This window comes from Limanda limanda, chromosome 23 (genome assembly GCF_963576545.1).
Source record: "Limanda limanda chromosome 23, fLimLim1.1, whole genome shotgun sequence".
NCBI lineage: Eukaryota > Metazoa > Chordata > Actinopteri > Pleuronectiformes > Pleuronectidae > Limanda > Limanda limanda.
In genome coordinates, this window is record NC_083658.1 from 9578145 (window position 1) to 9602799 (window position 24655).

The following is a 24655-nucleotide window of genomic DNA, read 5'->3' on the forward strand; positions in this document are numbered from 1 at the left end:
AGCTCCAAATAGAGTTATTACTATAGTAACATTCACATTGAATATTTTCATGAGTTCATGATCAATTTATACTATTTATACTTTTCAAGAAGGCATGGTAGCAAAATAGCATCTGCTGAGACTTTGCAGTCTGTGCTTCACACAGTCAGTCACTAATGTTTGCCTTGTGTGGTAAGTCGCCGGCCCAGAGGGAATCCACCGCTCTTCCTGTCCCAGCAGAGCTATACCCGTGTGGTGGAGTGGCCGTGGGGTAAGTTGGTACTGTTCTGGCTGCCTCCAAAAGTATTGAAGTTGTGCAGAGGCTGCATGCCAGCCAGTGAGTTTGGGATCATGGTGATGGTGCTCGGTGTCATCAGGGGTATGTCGTCGGGTGACCTGCGCAGGGTGAGGGTGTAGTCGGGCGGGCAGGCGAGGCGTAGCGCGTCGTGGACCTGCAGTGCTTCGCACTCGTGGTGGTGCTCAAGCTCCAGCTGCTGCTGCTTCATCTGCAGTGACATCAGTTCCTCGCTCTGCAGGTGGGCCACGTCGTTGGCAGTGGATGGGGTGTTGGTAGGCGCGGAGTTGCGCTGCGGCGTGGGAACACGTCGGTTGGAATCGTGCCGCCGCTTGTCTTTCTTGTAGTACAGCGCGGCGAAGGCGAGGATGTTAAGAAAGAGCAGCGAGGCTCCGACTGCGATGGTGACACTGAGTTCCGTGGAGTAGTCCCTCTTGGTCTCGATCACCACGGTGGACTCGTCGGTCAGGTCACCGCTCTTGCGCTGGTCGGTGGTTTGTTTTGTGTTAGCAGGCGGCACCCCTGGGTGACGGGTGGTGGACGGCCAGTTAATTTTGTTCGGGAACCGTTTGGTGTAAGGGTAGGGCGTGGTGTCCTGTGGGGGTATCTTGGTGGTGGTGGATACATACTGAAAGAACTCATTGATGTTGTGGAGATGCGGGACTAGTTCCAACCAGAATGCAACCTTGGTAGCTCGGTAGTGGTCTCGGACTCGAGGTTTGAGGCCGATGTGGAGGTAGAGCTGGTCTTTGGGGTTGTACTTGGTCCAGGCTACTTCCTCAAACCGGTTGGGCTTTGTGTGGATGAACTTTGTATCCTGGGGAACTGGTTGGTTTGGATCCCTGAAAGAGGAAAACACAATAGAGAAGAGATGAAATACTTCTATGTACCTATATTATACAGTTTTGGACAGAAAGCTGGATAATGTATACATGGCATCTCAAAATAATAAATAGGATACTAAATATAGTCTGTTCCTTCATTACCATTTAAAACATAATGACCTATTTAATGACAGGCATTTATTGTAAAACTAGAACATCCTTCAGAAGATGTTAAAACAGCCCGATGATACAAGTCAGCAGTATAACTGTCCATTAGATTCACTTAGCAGTAATTTGTAACATTTACAGATGAGTCATTACTCAATAAAGTCATAGCCTTCTTCAATTTTTCTTCTCCCTCACATTAAATCTAATGGATTTTTCAGGTGAATAAAAAATTTGAATGCAGAAGCGAACAACATTTTCAGAGTATGCTACAAACCAATGATACATCCAGGTATTCTGTCCATTTTCTTAATTTTCTGTTTTATACTACATGTGGTTTTTTTTTCTTTCTTTTCTACAGTTTTTGTAATTTGGAACACAGCTGCCTTTCTCATCTTTGTGACAGTGATTCTATTATGTTCGAATGGGGTGAGGGGGAGAAAAGGCTAGACAACAACCTTGGAGATGACACACTGGGGTGTTTGTGTGTCTGTAAATGCATGTGTGTGGGCTGTTGTGTGAATGGGGGATTGTATATTTAAATACTCGACAGGGAGGACTCCTCTTGAGTCACATATCGCATTTGGAGGGCCACACAGAAACTCTGATGAACGTTTACGTGTATGAGAGGCAAACAATCAGTGAGGGCATATTTGTGCGTTGACATGTGTTACTGAAAATGGTTTTGGATAGATAAGTGTAGACAAGGGCACTTATCCAAGTAGTGGTGTAGTATACTGCATATACATGGAATAGAGCAGGGGTCTTCAACGTTTTTCAGACCAAGGACCCCCAAGCTGATGGAGAGATGGAGCAGGGACCCCCTTCTATATATATTGTATAAAGTTGTGTTTTATATTAAACTAGGCCTAGTGCCATGTATAAACATAGCTACCCTGTTATTGTGCATTCAATACTAAGCTATTCAAATAATACACAGGTTCATATATTCATGTTTTTATTATTGTGTGGTCTTCTGCCTCCATTTATACGTTATAACAAAATTGGTTGGAACCATTACGCAAACAATATAACTATGTAACTATATAGGAAAACTAATGTACATATGTGTCATACTTTAACTTAGACATACCAGAAAAATGGTATCTGCAATTTATGCTGCAGGCAGATCACCTCAACAGACTGAAAATAACGAAATCAGGCATCATGGAAAAATCATGTAAAATAGTACAGATAGTCCATGGATGAGAGAGAGAAGAACTATCAAGAGATATGCAAAAGCCTCTTTAATGAGTAAATTTCGATTTTGATCATATTGCACAGCCCTGGATATGATATATGTTGTGATGAGGAGAACATTCAGGGACTCCTTCCATTCACCTCACTGAACACTGAAATGTTACAGTAAAAATGTTATATTTGTAATTTTAGGTTTAATATTAGTCCGTTCTATGAGATTGAAAAAGAAGCAATAGCGTATCTTGTTAAAGCCCAAAATATTGTTGGAAATGACCCATCTGCTCAGGGTTGGTATATTCCTGTGTTCATGAAACTACATGTGTCAGCTGGCTATTATAACCAGCCAATAAAGACCCAATCACAAGCCCACATTTATGGTTACTGCACAGAGGATCAAATGCCATCAGGACTGTTTTCAAGGACAACACAGAGGGTCGAACTCACTTCTGAAGCTTTAGTTTAGTTCATGTGATTCAACACAGATAAGATGGCCTCACGTTCCTTGAATACTTTCCAATCATGGAAATGTTCTGTGAGGAAAAAAATGTCTTCATTTGGCACCATCCTCAACTATTTTCTGGAGGAATGAAGCATTGAAGCACACACATGTAGTCCATAAGTACTACATGTGTAGTCCATAAGTACTACATCCATAAGTAGATAAAGTAACTTTAACAGTTCAGGAGTCATTCCATTAACTTTCAGCAAGTAAAAAGATCAACACACTAAGGTTTAGTGTTTCTTTAAACAGCCTAATGCTGGACTGTTTTCTGTCTTTCAGAATATAATAGCATGCTGTTTTTTTATTTCTTAAATGTCTTAAGCTGTTATCATGTACTGGACTCTGCAGGTCCTGCTTATTTTACTTTATCCGAAGGTGGTACATGTGTGAACGCAAACAGCTTAAATCATAGCTGACCTTGAAAAGTGTTAACGTGAGAATATGTGAGATGACTACATTTTCTTACGGCACATGCAATTCACTCTTTATGTTCATTGTGGCATGCTGTTAGTGCTCTGCTCACTCTTTAGCAGCCATGCCTTTAGTTATGCTGAAACTTGCTAATAGTGCTGTTACTGTTCATATAGCATTTCTTCAGTCCTGCATCCACCAACGCATCTGCCCAGAAACCCTGAGTCTTCCTTTCCCTCCAGAGTCCTACCTGACTGAGCTTAGTGTTTCCATGCGGGGATGATTCAGTCAGAGCCACTGACCTGACTCCATACATGTCAGTCTAGACAACAACATTTATCTATAGTTTTGCTCAAATGTGAGAGCTTTCTCCTCAGCTTTCCAGTCCCTTATCCCAAGGCATTCCCAGGCCAGAAGAGAACCATTGTATAGTCTCTCCAGTATATTCTGGGGGCCTCCAACAACTTCAATTAGCCTCTTACCAGTTGGACTCAGCCATAAAGCAGTGTGGCTGCTTTCTGCTTCCTCCAACTGGTGGCTGCATATGGAATTGTACACATTGCACTGCTGAAATGTGGAAGGGTTTCACTTAACTCCTGTTATCTCAGTTCTAGCTTATGCTGGACCAATATGCCGCTCCTTTGCAGCTGATTTGCTAAGAAAAAAAGGAAAATAAATAAAACCGAGAAATGCTTGAGGCCTAACATGCTAATTGAACTGAATACTACATGCCTTGCTTGCATATGTTCCCATCATGCCTCCAATCTGTTGATTAAATAACTCCTGCTATCGGTTCTATTTCTGTGCTCCTCAATGTGACAGCGGTATGAAAACAGAAATATCACAGTTACAATACCTGTCACCAGGGTGTTAGAGCAGATGCTTTTGGATATGTATAATGTGTTATCTTGTACTGTCTGACACCAGATAAATTATAAATGTATATTGGATATGCGTATATTTAAATGTGTAGGCTAAATATGAATCATATATTAACTTTTAAATTAACAAAAATTTTCTACTTTCTACTACATATCGTTCCAGTAAGTGAATTCCATCATTCAGTGTTAACTATATTCCTGAATTAGCTTCTTTTTAATCATCACAAATCTTTTTTTTTTCCTGACTTTTTTCTGGTGTTTGATTTTATCATTTATTAAATAGCTTGATTTCAAATACAGCAAAAAAAAATTTTTTGTTTTTGTCTCTCACTTTATTTGTATGGTCAACACAAGGCACATGTGGGAAAGTGTTCATACAATATGTAAAGAAACAATTATTCCTACCTCTCCTCAGTTTTCCCCATGCATCTACTATATGCTCAGAGATCTATCATAATGTTATAGGTGGAGCCAGCAACATTCCCAGCTAAAATATAACTAGACAATAATGCTAATTTGCGCCAACATCCGTGATGCTATCCACGGAAATAGTCAAGAGTATTTAGTAGGAAGACAGTTAATAATAAATATTTAATATAGCACAAATTTTCTTCAGGAGCTTTGATCAGAAAATAATATTTATTTGGGCATAATGTTATTTCGCTGTGGAGGAAGCAGAGAGCTATTCCCTCTCTCATATTGCATGTGGTAGTTTCCACTGACAGGCTACCATCCTTTCAGTAGTTGAATTTGAAAGGAACTTCTGATGTATTGACATGATTGCACTTAGTAACATATTTAGCGCAGGCAAGCTTTCAAACTGAGCATTTGCAAATCTGATGAAACTAGGTCTTGTGTGTATAATTTATTCTTGCATAAGAAACGTTTGATATCTCGTGAATATTGAGGTTGGGTTACATGTTTCGAACGTTGGGTTAAGGATATGTAGATCTTGATATGGATTGCTAGTGAGAAATCTACCCAGGTGTCACAGTTAGACACTTTTGGAGATTCATGGGTAAATTTGTGTAGCAGCCGAATCAAATACAATTGAAGTCGATAGTGAGTCCTTCTTCAGACGTATTTGCTAAAGTGATATCGATCAAACTCATCAGTTTAACATCAATATATCAGTCTTTACAACCTTGTTTTGGTTCCATTCTGTGGCACAAACCCATACTTCCACACAAAACCACACTCATCCACCCTGTGCCTAACTATCCATTTCCTTTGTACCCCATCAGGAAAAGGTTTCAAGACATCATAATGGCACAATTCACTCAAGAGACTTGGCAAAGAGTGGTGGAGAGTTGAAAAATGGCAACACTTCCAGTGATTCATTAGCCGTCAGTTGCTGCTTTAACAAACTGGAAAAAGAGCAGCGAGGAAAAATAGAGTCCTCCCAAAATGTCTATAAGTCAGCCAATCACCATGAAACAGAGAGCAGCCTACTAACTATGAAGCTGATCACGATTTGATGTATACACCTTTAAGTGAATTTATCAGTATAACTGGGCTAAAAACACCCAGATACATAATCCCAAGATAAGTGAAACAAAAACATAATCCACATTTACAGAGCAAGCAGCTCCTCTTATCAAATCCGGCACCTCCACAGCATCAGGGGAGGATTTGATGTGTTTTATTAACTTCCATTTGATATCTTTGACTTTTGTGCTAATCATTAAAAAACGAATCACAACCAATTATGTGTTGATACCCCACCTCAAATCTGTCTTGGGAGAATCAAGTACTCTCCTCTGAGTATTCATTATACACCACGTAAATTATGGTGTATAATGTAATAGCTCCTAGGATTTCATGTTTAAGCTGTACATGTAGATCACCTGTCACACATACTGAACAGTCTCTCGCTCTCTCTCTCTCTCTCCCTCCCATCTTTCCCTCCCTACCTAACTCCCTCCCTCCCTCCCTCCATCAAGACACATGTGAACACAACCAGAAACATGGAGGGTGCGACGAGGATTTTATATTCATTCTCATGTTAATTTAGTGTGCTTTGATTTAAATGGTTTCTTTGCCCTCTTTCCCTAGAAAAACAATTGTTTATTGTTTTATCCACTGCTTTGTTTATTGTGGTATTTTTTTCTGGTCTTCTGTAATCAGTGTCTGTTGAATTGAAAGGGAACAAGAATTGGGATTCCCATGAATAAATTGAGCGACTGAACCTTTCGTGCATACTTAACAAATACTTTTGTAAGTTAGTACATCAGGAGAAAAGTTCTGATGTTATCATATTAACAGAGCTTCTAAAAAGATTGTGGATTTGTATTGTTAATGCCCAATCTAAAGTTGTAGAGATTCCAGCTGTATGTGTTTGAGTCAGTGTGTTTGCAGGTGACCTAAGGAAAGCAAATTCAATGCTAATGATTGTGCATTTCTGAGTGAACCAATTCTCAGACAAATGCAAGAAAGGAGTAGGACATAGGAAATGAGTGCTCACCCTGTTTTAGCGAAGTTAGTCCAGTAGGTCATGACAACAGCGCTCAGCATCACGTCGTTCTTGGAGAAGTTGCAGTTGAAGAGATCCGTGGGACCAATCATAGGAATTCCAAACACGTATGGCACTTCATCGCCGTGGGCAGAGTCGGCCCAGCTGGGCTTCATGTCGCTTTGACAGTGGTGGTAGAAAGCGTAGAAATAGGTGGGTGATCCGTACTGGGCATGGAGGTCAGCCGTGGCCACTGCTGGCGCCACCCACTGGTGATCGGTGAACAGAGCCACCAGGGTCTTACGTCGAGTTTCCGGGTTCTCCTTGTCCGCCCAGTCTGTGTACATGAATTTGATCGTCTCTCGCAGGGTGTCCTTTCCCTCCGGGTATCCATAGAGATGGTCCACAAAGTCCGACACGGCAAAGTCAAAATCGTTGGCAGACACCCCGTCCTCGCTGTCCACAATGCCATCTACAAATTTAAACCCCTCCCCTTGATTGACCCCCAGCATTATGTCATAGTTCAGGAACTCCCCTTGCTCCATTAGGATCTGGGGGTCATCCGGGATCACATCTCCATCAATCACAGGCCCGAAGGCGATGTGGTACTTTGCGGGTGTGATGTACTGCTCGATCAGCTCCTTGTAGTTCTTGTTCTGCAAACACTCCACCAGGTCTATGGTGTCCAGCATGTTGCAGCCCACCTTCTCAGCCAGGGCTCGTGTGTACTTGGCAGGCTGGTAGTTGACCGCCCAGCTGGACAGTGCCGTGCCACTCTGGATGATGGCTTTCTGGAACAGATCTGAGAGTGGAGCGGGTATTAGTGGAAGGCTCATACACACAATGCTGGCAGCAAAGACTCAATGCTTCATGTGAGGTAAAAACCAGAAAACACTGCATTGGGTAAAAAGCATGGCAATTGGCATGTTTCGAAACACGTTTAGCGCTGAAGAGATGAAAAATAGAAAGACCGAACTTCACACAAACTTGATAGCAGTGTTTTTGACTAACACCATAACAAAATGGCATTTTTAGGTCTTAAAAACAATTTCATGTGCGGCAGCTGTCATGTTCACATGTGTGTGTCTGCTTGTGACAGACTAGTGACAATACAGCTTTAAGCCAACCTTAATGGAAGGATTTAGGTTGGATGTATGAAGACATTGGCAATCAGATAATGAAAATGACAATCGCACAACCATGAAACCAAATTATATAAATTTCACCCATTTGGGTACTGATTTTCCAGCACAAGCACAGTCCAACTCAAAATTCTCTCTCTCTCACTCTCTCCCTCTCTCCTTTCCTAGCAGCATAAATGTATTTCTCGGCAAATGAAAGGATGACTCAGAATACAGACGTTACATATGTGTGTCCTTAATGAACCAAATACATTTTCTATTTGTTTAGCAACAGCACCTCAGGCACTTTCCACATCCCTGAATGGGTAGCGCGAGCTTCATGGACTGCCAATAAGCAAGTAGGCTACACAACGAGAAACATGGGAGTTATGTGTATTCTTTTTGTTTCAGAGATTGCTATTTATACTCACGCAAACACGTTGTGACTCAATCAGGCCGACTTGAAAAGTATGTTTGGAGCATAATGAAGACATTTCCCACAAGGCTTTGTAAGCTGCATACAAGGTTTCACTGCTGCCGCTGTTAGTCTAGTCGAGTATCAGTTAAAAAGTCAGATGTCAACTACAAAACTGTACACACCGAGCGACTGAGAACCTTTTATGACTTAGTGTTTTTTGCTGAATGCCTTGATGTTATCGTCTCCATAGCAGCTTCCCAACAGAGCTCCAGGTTACAGGAGCAAATGCTTAAGGGAGCAGTAACCTTCATAGTGATGTATTATACATTGCCAAAGATGCTTGGCAATGCACAGCGCTGTTGACTCTTGGTCATTACGGCTGCCCATCAGAACATTATATTAATCTATAGTAAGCCATTCCTATTCCCTCCGGTACAAGAAGAAGAAAGATGAAACCGTTCAAACAACTGCAACACAAGGCCGAGAGGAAAATGGGAAATCTCCCTCCCAGTTGTTTGCCTCTAAGGTAAACCCAAAGAACTTCCAGCAGCAATATAATAAGGTCGATTTTGTGGGAAGGTGCATTTTTCTCAAAGATTGTATTCGTCCCACATGGAGAGAAAAATGGACTGGGAACTGCAGCAGCATTTTTCAAATTCAATTCTCCAAATGCCCCTCTTTTTCCGACAGACGGGACAGGCGATTTTCTTCACCTGTTGTATAAATTTGAGGTTGCACAGAACTATTCATTAGTGCCTTTCCATGATAGTCAGAAAAGTAAACAATAGTCTTAGCTCCTCTATTTATATCCTTTATTAATAATACATACAAATACAAATGCACTATGATAATACAGAGTCTGTTCCCATTCATTCCTTCTCCTTCAATGCAGATGTTTAGAGACGGAGGCATGGATACACACTTGAATGAACACAAGCTTTGGTTGGACACTTTGCATGTGGTGATAGAAAGTAATGTCAGGAGTTATCTGATAGAAAGAAACAGAGCACGGTATTTGATTTACTGACTAGTGAACTAAAATACCTGGGGCGGATGTGTGTTTTTGTGCTCCCGCTCTGCTTTCTTTTGCCTGTGTGTTTTATTTCAACCAAATAAAATAAATGTATATTGTTTGAGAATCTGAAATGCTTCATTGTCAACTTAAACCCATGATTGAATGATGATCAATGAATGATTGAAATGAATCAGACCAGCTCTTCCCACATCAAGGTTAAGGACTTCCCAAGTTTTGGAAAATATAGAACATTTCTATAATTATTATCATTTATTTAGCATAACCCTCTGCGTTTTTTGTTTTTAACTAGTCATAACATATAGTGGTAACTAAGTTGTTCTTATGTTTTTGAATTTATTAAGATCAGATTTTACTATACTGATTTTACTGAACTGACAGTTCCTGAAGGCGGTGCTAATGCCAAGGTCGTGAGGTCATTTGTATTAAAGGGGGAAATTAGAGGGAATATATTTCAGTAGAAATGCCTTCCTAATGTTGAAACTAATAGTAGGTCAAAATAATCCACTTTAGACTATGAAAATCAAAGGTCAGAGATTATCCAATATCTATAAAATGCATGACCATGACTATGTTCACGATAAAGCATGGCTGATATAACCTCTTTCTCTAGAGCTGCAGGATCCAACAGCAAAAAAAGCTATTATTGTTTAAGTGCCTTGAGATAATGTATGCTATTATTTGGTACTATATACATTTAAAATAATGAATTGAACCTAAGAGAAAAGAATTTGATTCTGCTTCCATGTAGGTTTGTGCACAAACTTTGAAAGGCTGAATATGTGAATCACACTCGACTTCCCTTTGCCCTCGCTTTAAACTGGAATTTGAGATCAAAAACACTCTGTGTCACTGGAGTTTAACTGTTGCTCATCACACCTCCCTTGAATCAAACAACACTTACATCCCAGAGCTCACTTTGAAACATGTTCCTGATTTAACACCCGCAATGTATCAAAGCATGGACGCAGATACAGCAAGCTCTGCAAAAATAATGAAAGGGTGTCGTGCTTGTGAGCAAATCTGTGTTCCTCTGCATGCCTGTGAGCGAGTAGACGTACCTTCTGAGTAATGGGAGAGGGTGAGCAGGCTGACGCACGATGCTCCAGCGCCCGAGCCAAAGATGGTCACTCTCTTTGGGTCTCCTTTGAAGGCCTGGATGTTTTCCTTGATCCACCTGAGAGCCTGAATTTGATCCAGCAGGCCATAGTTGCCCTTGGCTGCCTGGTCGCCTGTGCTTAGAAAACCTGGATTGATGGAAACAAACAGAGGAAATAAGTGATCTCAACTTGACTTCAGAAAGGCTTTTGGGATTGAATAGATGTAAACCTGAGACAAAAGCGGAGAGACCATTTCCCTGTTATCCTCCAGCTATTCTCTTGCCTTTCCTGAGGCCTAAACTGTCCCTAATCATTACCGTTTAAGAGATGAATTGGTAAAATTAAGAAAGGATCATCACCCTCATCTAAATTTATCTGGCTGGTCTTCACTATTTTATAACAATATAAAAAAAAATTATTTAATAGATCCTTAGCTACTTTAAACGGCCATTTTACCGAGCTTTTCTGATGGATGACAGCCTTTTATGTAGCCAGTTGTTTGAAGTGCAAAACTTTACTTCACTATTTAGTTGGATAACAGAGCCTCAGGACACCAGATGAACAAACTCACTTTAATTCTGTTGCATATTTGTTATCATGTCAGCAGAATATATCAAGAATCCTAATAACTAATTATGTGAATGTGACCTGGGCCAACAAAGCAGCGTAAAATTGGATGAATGGATTAATCTATTTGAAATTAAACATTTTTTGTTCTTAACTTCCCAATTCTGAGCTGATCTTCCCGCTGGTGTGCCTGCAGAAACTCTGTCTTCTCATTAGTGTGTAATTTCAATGAAGTGCATTAGTTTTAAGGCCTAAAGGGCCTGAATTCAGTGTTTTATAAGACTTTTCACAAACCGACAGATAATATGTTGTGGCTGTATTTCACTGGTTTTAATGACTGGTCTGTCTGGTCTGTGTTTTGTCTCTGTCAAGAAAAATAAACATTAGGTTCCCTCTCCTGTTTCACAGACTGACAGACTTACAGAGACAATTAAATCAAAAGTACAAGGTCAAATAAGATATTTTATTAAATGGTGTCTTATATGGACTTATATTGATTCCATAGACCTGACATATTGACTGGGCCAAATGGATGAAATTGGCACATGCTGAAATTATCTCAATGGAGATTGAACGTGAACTCTTCGTTGGACATTGTATCTAACTTCTGAATTGACAACAATGGTTGATTGTTATGGTGTGTATGTAATTCCCTTTTTACACACAAACAGATAAAAACAGTAGTAGAAGAAAAGTAATCTAAGACTCCAAATTCCCCCTATTTTATGAATAAACCCCATTTTTTAACCAAATGCCAAGTTAATGACCTACAAAGAGTTGAAAACCTAAACAACATGTGGTAAATCATCTGAGAAATTGCTTTGACAAGCGGAAGTACAATCGCAAATTGTGAATAAGACTACCTTAACAGTGAAGAGAATGTTAATTATGTATGAGAAATGTGAGGACAGATTTGATCATCCTCAAAACAACAATAAGAGAAAAGGTTAATTTATTGCATCGCCTATCTTCTTTTCTCCACTGAGATACCCCTTGAATCTGTCTCCATTGAGACTCAGGACAATACTGATAATTAGTCAGTACATCAGCTTGTTTGTAAGCCATTCAGCATGAAGCTCTGCAGCCTTAAGCACCAACACGCTCCCTTTTAATTTGATTTCACCCATGGCTCCAGAAATCGTAGGCCAGTGGTGATCCCTTCCAGCCAAGTGCCAGGCCAACCAGCTTGGAAGTGAGTTCCACATCCAAAACTTGTTGACAAATTAGCAAATGCGCCTAAACCCATTAAGTGGCTTTCTAAATGATGCCACTGGGGGAACTGGTGGCTCCTCCTTGCCAGGCCTGAGAGCTCGGCGGCCAAGCCTGGCAGCAACAGTCTGTCCCTGTGAGCTGACCAAGACCGAGGCAGTGTAAATGACAAATGGGATGAGGACCGCTGGGTAAGAAAGGAGGAAAAAGGGGAGAGGTAGCCTGAGGTTGTTTGATAAAGAGCAGATCCGGTTTGTCATGGTGAGGTGGAGGAGATGATAGAGAGGGGATGGAGGGCAGGGGGGCGGGGGGGATTACAAGGCCTCTGGCAGGCTCATACACCCTGTAGAATGACCAACAGGCCCTGGCCCTCACATCTCCTCACTCCACCTTTCCCACCCCCCCACCCCTCACTCTCACTCATTTCTCTTCGGCTCCCCCATGTTTTCCCATCTCCTCTCAAAACCGAAACCACAAAGGAGCCGGGGAGAGAAGCATGCCTACCAGGTGCTCCCCAGGACGTGTGAAGATTAGTCAAAGCTTCATTTCAAAGCACTATGTTTCCGAAAATAGAGTGCATACATAACTAAGCCTGTCGCCTGGAGACACACCGTGGACGTCCAAAGAACAGACTTATCTGAAACCAAAGAGGCCTAAAAGAAGAACAAAAAAATGTAGGAATAAAAAGAAATATAAATGTGATAAAATAAACCTGTGCAGGATTGTAACTTTGCATCAAAAGTATGATTTTAAGAAGCTAATCATCCTGTGGCAACTCCGTTGTTGACACACTTGTAGCTTTTGTGTTATTATAGCATTTTTTGGAATACATTTTTAAGCACAGCATGCCATTGTTTCAAGCTTATCGCCTGAATGACAAACATTTCGAGATGCATTCTTCCTGTGACTCTGCAGCGAACTTCATGAACATCTTGTCAATCTGTTCCTCTAACCTGAATACATCATGTCAGGCTGTTTAGCTAATGTTACCTTTACGTGTCAGTGTGTGGAGCGAACATAAACTCAACCAGGCCTCCTTAAAAACATCAGAACACCGTCGGATGTGACTTTGACCTCTGACGGGTATGTGGACAAAGTCAGTCTTACTTCAGTTGCTATGCTACTAACGCTACATGCTCCAAATCAATATATTGCCAATATTTCATGTCATGATTTTATCCAATATTTTAATCTTTAAGGAAATGTATGCCTTAATGTGCCGGTATAGTGTGACATACAATATCTGCAATATCTTGATTCACAGAGACACATGAGAAGTGCTTCAATTCTACAGACCTGTGCTTAATGGAGGTTTTAATGAATTTATCCATTAAACGCTGTTAACACTAATGAAAAAAAATGCAATGTTTTTGTGCTATTTTTGTTGTATATTCAGCCTATTCTCAATACAACAAAAAATTACTAAGATATTGAATTAGATGCCTGTGCCAACACTATCTTGTATACGTTGACTCACATGTTAAATATGAATTTTTTACATAAGATTTAAACAATCGCATCTCCGTTTTTACTTCCAAATTTGTCAGAAAGATTTCTATATGCAGATTGTTTGTGTAGATAGTTATGAGTCAGATCGGAGCGCTTCATACTTAGAGAGAGAGAGAGAGAGAGAGAGAGAGAGAGACAGAGAGTGGCTGAGATGCAGTAGGCTCATACTGGTGCTCAGAAAACTATTCATTCTACTGACATGTTCTTGATTTAAAACAACTGACAGGCCCACCATTTTTTAAACGGAACACAATTAAAAACAATCTGCAGTATGAATTACACAAACACAATGTTTATCCTTTCCACTAACAAACATGAAATAACGAGTAGAATGGGATCACCACGTAAAACACACACACACACACACACACACAAACACACACACACACGTGTCACAACTTTTTGTTTTTTTCTCCTCCATTCTGTGCTCTCTCTTTCTCTCCTACTACGTAAAGTGCCTTGAGATAATGTATGTCGTGATTTGGTGCTGTACATGTAAAATGGAATTGGAATAAAATGAAATTCAAATAAATTGTTCCACAATCCTACTTATAGCCACAAATGCTTGTTGAGTGTAACGCAATACTAACACTTGAAAGCAACTACACTCTCTGATTGATTTCACAGAAACATCTTTGTTATTTTAAAACTCCTTTTGCCTAGAGAGCCTCCACCCACGGGCAAACATAAAGCTGAAAAATATGGAAGACAGATGTGAGCAGTTCTTTCAAGGTCACACAACGTCATATTTAACTTTTCACAAAAATACACGGATTTGTTCCGCTGAGGTTTAAATAACTGTATGGATTTTGCATTTAATTAGCAGCATCCTGAAGTCATTCTTATCCATAAACATGTGAGTCTTCCCTGTGGCATGCTGCGACTGCAACTTTTTAGATATTTAAAAAAAAATGTTAAATAGCAAGGTCAACTGAGGAGACACCATCTGCTGAGGAAGCCCATAATATGTGACTTACAGCTTGTGCATAACAGACAAGCAGGTCTAGTTATTAGTAAAACAAAGAAGTAATTTCAACTTCCCAGATGCATCCGAGCAATAGTTACACGGAAGTTTTTCGACAATCTGCAGTACCAGAAGATTATCCTTGATGCGTTATGTTGTCATCTAGCTACCGTCAGAATAACAGATGACTGTACTTTATGTTCCTAACAGGAAACATCAAATACATCCTGGTACACTGACATGTTTTTTCTTCAATGTTTATAGACCAAAAGTGTTCAGTGAAGTTGAGCCAGGACCGTGTCCTATAAACTGGTGACAGAGCCGTTTCCTTAATGATATAGGAAGGTCACAATAATATAAGTAGCACATACATGTCACTCCCTTTTAAATACATACCATATACACGTCACTCTTTTTTATATGCATACCATATATATGTCACTCTCTTTAATACACGTAACATATACATGTCTCTCCCTCTTCCTGCCTCCTGACCTATACTTCAGGAGTTCAGTGGAAATAAATCATGTGACTTTATCACAGGTTCCCGATGGATTCTAGTGCCCTATGCAGATTTGTGTAGTGTATCCATCCAACTAAATCAATGACTCGCCTGTAACATTTATGTCCCAACCAAAAAACCTACGATCTCAAACAGGATGTAACAGCTTTAATATTTTCTGGCTGATATCTCAAACTGAATCTTATTATTGTTTCCAGATAAGGTTTTTCCTGTGCTGTTAGTGACACTGTGATCTCTCTCTGCGCCCAGAGGAAGCGCTTCATCATCAGCATTACTCCCTCTGCTCTAGGGGGGAAGCAATAATCCCTTCCCTCCGCTATTTGTATTAATGCTGCCCTGACAGGGGCTGGGGGCTTAATGTAGGTCAGTCATGAAAAGCACACAGTGGACACAAGCACAAGGTTTGGACTGAACCGTGGCAGGAATGGCTGCCGATTGATTTTGAACTCTTGGTGGAGTGACGGAGAAACTGAAAGCTTTGTTTTGTGAGGTTATATTCTTATAATAGTTAATATCAATTTTAATCATTGATGCGGCAGGTCACTACCAAAATTGAAATGTAATACGTATTTGAAACCATCAAAATGGTTGAACTTTTTTCTCACCAAGTGTTTCTCACCAACTTAATTTAAACCTTAATGTCAATAATCATTGTTACTGATGATAAATATTGATGTTTATTATTGTTTTCATTATTGGTGATATTATTATAAATTACATTAGCAGTGGCAAGACTATTCTAAGTATTAATACACTTTTCCCCCCTCAAAAATGATCTTATATTACTTTTAATATAATTTTCTACAATTATTGCTGTCATATTAAGACCGTTATTGTAGTGGTCAGACTGATAATATTAAATATATCATATGCTCTCTGCCAAATTATTATTATTGTTTTGATTGTTGTGCATAATTATAAATATTTTATAGAAAACAATAGACACATACCCTCTCTCTACTCACAGCTCCTGGTTGAGGTAAGCTCTACACTTATCCATGACTCAGGATGACAATCTAGTTCCAAGAATCCTGAATTATCTATATAACCACCATCCATCTTGACCACCTGACCACAACTTTAGACTGTTTGACCTTAAGGTAAAAGTATAATTTCAAAGAAATTTTAACATCAGCATATCTAAGGATTTATTTAAAGCACATTCCATTGTATTTACAGCATACTGATTTATTCTGCTTTGATTTTGACCATTCTTCCTTTAATGTTTATTTTGTGCTCCAGCTTTAAATGCGTGATTGGAGTGGATCATTCAAAACCAAAATATTATTTTTGGTGCGATGGCTTTTAAAGACAGCTTGGTGAATTACAAAAAGATCAAGAAATACTCCTCTAACCTGCACAAGTCCAAATTTATGTGGTCATCTAACAAATCAACTATATGTTGGCATTTTGGAGACATGAGCGATTTCCACTTGACAATAGAAATGTGTTTGCTTCAGGTTTAAATCACCGTCAGTCAGTTCCATTCAGAGCAGCTGCACTGACTTAATCTGTGCCAAATATCAGAGTTGAAATTTAAAAAGCTTCTTTACCAAGTCCTGAAAATACCACCAGTGTGATCTAAATGCCACTGCATGGGATTGCACACAGTTCAAAGTTTAAAAGTCGGAGCATCAGATGACAGCAGAACAACAGGAGTGACACAGATGACGGAGTGAAGTGGCGTCGGAGCTCCACGGACAGACAGTGACCCGGCGGAATGCCAAACGCTGGGAGCTTTGAGCACAACATGTTCACAGGCCCGAGTGCCATATGAGTCATTACATCACTCAATGGAGAAATGTCCCTAATGTTGCAAAAACAAACAAAGATGCAGGTTTTTGTTGTATTCTTCAAGATCGTTTGGAATATTATAGCTATATTTGATATAGAATGCATAACATTACAGCATTTCATAATTTATTATTACTTATGGAGGAGAAGTAACAGTACACTTGCATTAGCTGCTCTCTTCTCCCTATCTCACTACCTAATCAGTTGTAGGGAATATGCAGGTGAGAGAGCTGGGACCTCAGTGGGCGAGTGAGCCTGTGAAGTTGATGATACATCAATCTTGCTTGTAGTCCATGCACATGATTTATCCTATTTTTGCATTAGGGTTACAGCCAATTGCTTTAGATCTACTGATGACGTGCAACATTATATAACCTCACCCTTCTTCACTGAGGAGCCAACTCTGATTCACATGTAGCACAGGAACACTCAAACAGAATGTTATTGAATTTGTAATCTAGCCAATAGAAATGAATATGTGTCCGACTGTAAATACAGTGGTTTTGAATTTCATCCAGATTTTATCCAGATTAGACCAGTTACCACTTTTTACTAAAACAGCACTCCTTGGCCCATTTTACATATAGCACCCCCCCCCCCCCAGGAGAAAAAAAGATAAAGAAAAAACATAATCAAATAGATAAAACATATATAGATAGATAAATAGATTATTTTGACTCACTCCACAAGGCTTGTGTGGTGAAATACTCTGATTATAGTCTTTATACTATCACTCACACTGCGCATTGTCTATCTTTATATACAGTGTATGACCAGGAATCAATATTAACAGGATACCCTCGACTTCATCAATATTGGCAAAGAAAATGTTTGATTCAGTGCATCTTGAATTTGCATCTTTGCTAAACACAATAGAAGTACTCAATACATACCGACAGATGCACTTTTCTGGTTCACAGTGCGAGCACAAATGTCTGACAGTATAATTTAGCCATAAAAGCTCAAACATCCATTGAGTCCGCCCTCAGGAGTTGTAAATGGAGCAGCCTCGGTTTTCTCAATTCTCACTCTGGGAAACCTGGTTGGCATCATTAAAAAATAAAGTAAAAGCAGCAAATAACCCATTTCGATTCATTTATAACTTTAATAGAGCAAGGAAACAAGTAGAAGTCCTTTATCATCCTATGGTGAGAGGCAAAGCACCCTGACAATGTGAGAGTAATAGCCGGTAATTGTGCTCACTGTCCAGAGTGTTCCTCCCGCGGCTACCAGATGAAATGTTAATTATCAAAGGGAATGATGGGAAGGGAATGGTTTCGGATAAACTCAGCAAGGTCAGCTGAGCTCAGCCGCAGCCAAACCTCCTGCCCGTCACATTCTACGCCGCCCATCAGGCCGGTCAGACAGGCTCCGAGCACAGTCACCAAAGACAAGGGAAGGTGACAAGGAGACGACCATAGCCGAGTGTTTTCTCGTGGCTGGGCTCTGTAATTAGGATGAGGCATTAAGCCCACACGGGGGCACGCCTGGTGTTAAACATAACCTCTCCTGACTGACAGTGCAGTGGTGGAAAAAAACACACCACAGCTGTCAGAGCGCATCAGCCCACACTGGCGCATTTGAGGGTCACATCAGGTGACAGTCTCTGGGTGACAGCAGAGCAATGAGTCACTCAGAATGACATTATGATAATGGCGGAAAAAGACAAATGTGGACATTTAAATTGAAGATTAGCTGTGGTTAGGGAAGCTCTTCTCTCACCTCCCTTCACCACAGACCAGGAATATTTGAGGTAATTTCAAAGGATTATACCAGTGTCTATATATATATATATATATCTCTTCTAAAAGCCCCCCAAATTCATTAAAAAGAGCTCACAAAGACACAGGGCTGCCTTGACTAAATGTCATCTATCTTGTTCAACAACACAGTTTTGTCCTGCTGTGCTGTACACAGTTAATTACCACGTCAATTGGAGTGTTTTATTTATTTATTACTTTCCCAAAGTGGCGGTAAAGACACGTAAGCAGAGGGCAGAGTGGGAGGTGAAAACACAACAGGATCTCTGCAGAGTCGCTGTCAGCCAAAAGCACGTAACATGCAATCAATAGCCTGTGACCTCTTAACAGATATGTGAGGAGAGGAAAATAATACATGCCTGTAAAAATACAGAGAGAAGTGAGTTTCTTTTCACATCCTGATTCTTTCAACTCTCTTTCTGAAAAACTGAATCTCTTTTATCCTATCTTATCGTCCAGTGCCACAGTTTTCTCATTCTCCTTCTTTGCACCTTTAGTCTGTGGACATTTGAGCAAGGATTGCAACACCGGGGTTTGATATTTCTGTTCAAACATTAACTTCTAACAGCAGTATACACCTCAACTGTAGCAAATAAACACATGCACGACTGTTAGAATTGTTGTGTTGTAACATCAGGTATACGAGAGACACAATATGAGCACTATGATACTAGTATATCACAGTGACAATCCTTGTACCTTCCAGTTCCTTGTTTGCCGATTGGCCATCACCATACCACAATGTGGTCAAAGTTGATTTAGACTCGATTTGTTTTCCAAAGTTGGTAATGGCGCCCCTGCAGTTCCAATGCAGTGGCTTCATTGGAATATATCTCTAATTTTGTTCGTCTAAACACACCTTTTCCATTACATCCACTCACTGTCTCTTCTAATGTCACCTGCTTAACTTTTCGTTTGCAAACCTCTCTGCCCGACAGTTGTTGCAAAACTGGAAAACTGAAATGATGCTTGCTCAAGGCTGCTCAAAGCTGATATCACGATTGAACAACTATCAACAACCTCTGTAAACACATACCAATCGCCTCTAGGCTAACCCAAAGTCAATTTTAGTATTGATGCACATCGATATCATCAACATGCTTCTTTTCTTCATTTTAATATATGAAATGGTGTTTTATATTATAACGGGATAACAACAATAGAACCCACTGTGTGTAATTGTAGCTGTAGAATGGAGTCTATATTATCTTTATTTTCAAAGTTGTGAATCAACCACCTCATAAACATACACTATACTTAATGAAATTGCTATTTTATATATGGTAAACGCCTGACTTTCCTAAAAGCTGCAGTAAATTAGTATTATATCTTGTCCCTGTATGTTCTCAGATCACGTTATAAGAGCACAATAAACAGGCAGCTAACAATGGACAAGATTAAATGAGTCACTTCAAGGGAGCATGGCCATCCCCACCCCCCCCCCCCACTTAATAGTTCATACAATGCCAGCAGAGCCCAGATGTTGCCCAGTTTAATTATTTGGGCGACGATTTCAAAGCAGGTAAACAGTATGCATCTGTTGTCGGAGTTTTTCCCCTCACTTTCAGTGAGAAAGCCTTTGATGAGCGGCGACTCCTCTCCCAGTAACGCGGCGGTAGCTTTCTCCTGGTGTTGTTTGCTCTGACGATGAGGGATGTCGGTTTCACGGCATCAAAGGGAATGAATAGCGAGTTCGTTTTCTGATCTCTGCAAGCCAGCTCTGGGCACAGACGCACATCGAAGTGCAGCGTGTATTCTGTATCAGAACATCGGGTGTGGGACAGAATCACACTCTGGTGGTAGGAGCTCTCTGTCTGGTACTAATGGCTATGTCACCTCCAGATTGGAATCCTGTATTCAAGTAAAAGTACACATTATTTATATCTGTACTCGCTGGTTGAGGTGGGGCCAGAAGCTCATTATGAGAAGTACAAATACCTTAAAAACGTACATTGCATTAGCATCTTGCAAATACGTGCAATTCAAATGCAAACTGCAGTTGTAAGAAATACAGAGATGAGATTTTAAATGTATAAAAGTATAAAACTAAATCAAAAAATAAAAGCAAGTTGCTTTGTTAGGTGTATCTTTTCTTTATGCTAACCTAAACACATCTTGGATCTGGATCCCTGTACTGGACTCACAGTGTTGAAATTGGAATTGATCTACTCTGACAATGGTTAACAATGTGCGTATTTCCCAAAAGGTCAGATTGTTCCATTCAAATTGAAACTTGACAAATAGGGAGAAATCAGTTTTCGCTCTGTGTGTACCAGAGCTGCATGTTGATAGCAGCTCTTAATACAATCGAGCTCCATGGAGCGTAACAATGAGCCCTTTTGATTTGAATATGGCCAAATCTCTGAGATCTTCATGGTGATTCCGGAGCAGGTATAGTGGATTTGATGCATTTCTTTGTAATTAGAATCGAATCAACAGGGAAAGAGGACTGCAGGTGTTGGAATGGTTCCCGTGTCCACTTCACTGTGACATTTGACTGTGCAAGCTGAAAATGGATTTGACTGAAGTAAATCAATGTGAAGATCAAGGACAGGAACGAGAAACAGAACAGAAACCAGACATTTACACAAGCACTATCAATGGTAAATACTGTAATGTGATAAACACGCTTCCTGCCTCCTTTATTGCCCTCTGCAAAATTCTTCATGGTCTGCATATGTAGAGTGAAAGTCATCCACATACAAGGGGAAAAAGGCAGAGTGGGAATGCGCCAGAGAGATATTCTGCTGCAGTGGGCTCCTCTCAACTGTGGAAAAGTGTGATTGGTTACACATCCATTCAGCCGGGGCGCTACCCCAGTGATCCACCGGCGTATGTTCATTAAATTCTGCAGAGCTAATTAGAATCTATTTGACATCCGTTGGGAGACATTTGCACAGCTTGCAGAACTGCACAAACAATTCACGGGCACAAGCAGCCGTGCACACTGCAGGCATTTTAAAGGGGAGAAGATGCAGTACAGCACGCAAGGTATTGTACGGTAAGTAAATTAAGGAAGTGGTTTTACTCAATTTGAAATGTCTCATTAGACATATGTGATGAAAGCACGTTTGGCTTTTACTTCTCCTCAAAGAGCAGGCCAACACTGTTTTTATTTTTTATCATTGTTCATTTGTATTCTCTTCCTGCTGACCAACGTCCTTGCTGAAGGATCATCGCATTGTAAATTATTTCAAATTATGTTTCAAAATGTGTGGACTTGAAATGTCATTTTGTAAAATGCAAAAGGTATGAAAGGTGAAAAACAGTCCAAATTAGCAATTGATTCAATTAGGGCAATCTGATTATTGATCAATGAAGATAATTCTTCATCTATTTTATGACAATGAAGAATCTTAAAGCTAATTCATATGCATTTGATTTTTGATTAAAAAGATTATTAAATTAAGATCTCACTCTCATAATCACAATAAGACATATCTCCTAATTTGGACAAAGTGACATTTCATCACGTTTATGAATTATCATTCCCTTATTGTGAGATCTGTATTTTCCAATTAAAAACAAAGGCATGACTGCACGAGATCAGAATTAATATATATATCTATATATATATATATATAGATATATATACAGAAAGTATTTTGTCTCCACATAGCTCTAAATATTTAAATGACAACACTACCATACTGTCTTTAGCTTTTGTCTGTCTTTACCACATTTTTTTACACCACATATATTTGTATATGGGAATTTTGAAATGGTGGATTTACAAATACATTTATAGCATTTGTTTCTTGCCATTTCATTTGTTATGGAAGAAAGATATTCCACGAAAACAGCATCCATCTCTCTCACAACAAATTAAAGATGTCATCAAGTCTGAGTTGCATCAAACACGATTTCCTTTCCACAGGGAGTTCAGTGTATTCCTGAATTCTCTACTTCAGTAATCCCTTTTATCATCTCTCTACTAATCAGCGTAGATGCTGTCTGACCCAACTGCAACAGACTCTGTATGATTCCTAGTAGATGCTTTATCTTCAAATGACAGCCTCTTCAAATGGATTGGACTATTCGGGTGCTGAGTAAGACGATGGCAGCAGAGACCAGTACTAGAGACCCAGTGGGAATTGTTGGTTGCACCCTGCTAAAGCCAGGATTGGTTGAGCAGATGCAGACTACTTTTTAAACAACACTGTGACACACGTTTGATAGATGCACATCAGTGAGCACTGTTCAAACAGCAATCGAATCAAATGTTTAGTATCAGAGCAAACAAACACAAATGTGTGCATATTACATTGAAAACCACACCGCAAACTTGTTTTGTCACATTCCACAGTGTGGTGTGCGATGGTGAGATCCTGAAGCGCGTGACTCTGCGACTGTTTGTCGCTTCGTAAATGTCACCGGAGATGTCACACTGCGATCGTGTGTCAGTCTGAGTCAAAGATACTTCCTTCTCGTCTCCCTCTTCTCAACATCCATCCATATGACGGGGAGGCCCAGGGCAGAGCTGCTGCTGCTGCTGCTGCTCCAGCACCCACATCATTAAAATCATCACGAGAGCATGTAGGAGACTGACAGCTCTGATGGTTTGATGTTGACTCTCTGACAAAACTACTGCTAAACAGCGAGCAAGGGCGAATCAGAATGGTCACCCACAAGTGTGTCTGGTACTGGAAGAAAAAAAAAAAAAAACAGGCCTCCAGGATGTGTCCCCCCCCCCCAGAATAGTCTCTGCCTTTGCTTCCTCTAACACTCACCCACTCGCACCCCCCTCCCATCTTGTGTGTGAGTTGAGTGGGGATGTCAGGCCCCTCTTACTTTTTTCAAATTGCTCCCAAAACCTAGCCAGCCATGGCAGATCTGCATTCGGCAGAGGACGGAATGAGGGCACACAGAGAGGAATACATTTCTGGAATGAAACATGTAGATGTTTCTTTGCATGATGGCCCCCGGGAAACAGGCTTTTTAAAAACGGGTGAAGGAGTCACTCAGTCATACCGGCGGATAAAAGCCAACCTTCAGGATAAGTGTGGAAGGACGACGAGGCGATTTCCAATGATTTGATTATTACCCCAGTAATGTATGTGGGCATTTTTTACGTGTAAAGGATTCTCTTTGATGAGGATGCAAATGACTGGACAGCAAAAATGAGAATTCAAATCAAATTCATAACTACAGAAACAACATCAGAGGCGGGGAGAAACCGGTACAAGTAGAGTGTGGGATTTTCTACTTCTCTTTTGATTGGACATTTGATTTTTTTTCTTTCTTCTTTCGATCGCCTTCATTCCTTTCTAACATCCTTCCTTCTTTTCCTACCCGATCTTTCTTCACACCCACCATCCTAACCGCTGTTCTCCTTCGCTTTCTCGTCTTCACAGTCACAATTTTTCCTTTTGCTCTTTCCTGCTCTCCTTTTTTTCCATCTGTCCTCTCTCATTTTCTGCCGAATCATATCCTTCACTCCGTGCTTCTGTCCTTCCATTTTCTTTAGTTTGATATTGTGCAAAGGGCACAATACAACATTGGCGTTAATTTCTAAAATATAATAAAATACATTTTTCTTGCCTACTACATGTCTGTGTGCCATGCTTCATTTGTAATTTGATTGTATTAAAATACTGTAAGCACACAGATAAATGGTTGGAACTGGGATTCAGCTAAATGCAAACAATAATTGATGGTCTGTTTAGTTCTAGTAACATCATTAGCTCTAGGTTAGAGTCCGACCCTTGTTTGTACAAGCCATTTCTTCTGCTAATGCAATTGTATTTGATTTAACATTCACCAAAAAAATAGTAAAAGTAAATAAATTACTTCAATTTAAACCCCCAATTCCCACCTGGTATATTTACTTTACCTCTCAGGCTAGGGTCATAACACGCAACATTTGAAACCATGAGGTCTTACTGTCTGCGTGGACGGTAAAAACGTTATGGACGACAGCATCAGTAATAAAACTGACCAGACATAAA

At 40.2% G+C, this 24655-nt stretch overlaps 1 protein-coding gene across 5 annotated transcripts in view; it reads right to left on the reverse strand.

The window, feature by feature from the left end:
* Positions 1-221: 221 nt before the first annotated feature.
* nlgn4xa (neuroligin 4 X-linked a) overlaps positions 222-24655 on the reverse strand; it is a 69110-nt gene continuing 44676 nt past the window's right edge. For 4 of the 5 annotated variants that reach the window (XM_061067060.1, XM_061067061.1, XM_061067062.1 and 1 more), the window contains 3 exons: positions 10343-10528; positions 6722-7511; positions 222-1116 (listed from right to left, as the gene is read on the reverse strand). In XM_061067060.1, coding sequence (XP_060923043.1) covers positions 222-1116; positions 6722-7511; positions 10343-10528 — 1871 coding nt within the window. The remainder of the gene's footprint in view (positions 1117-6721; positions 7512-10342; positions 10529-24655) is intronic. The other variant, XM_061067064.1, reaches the window with a different exon arrangement.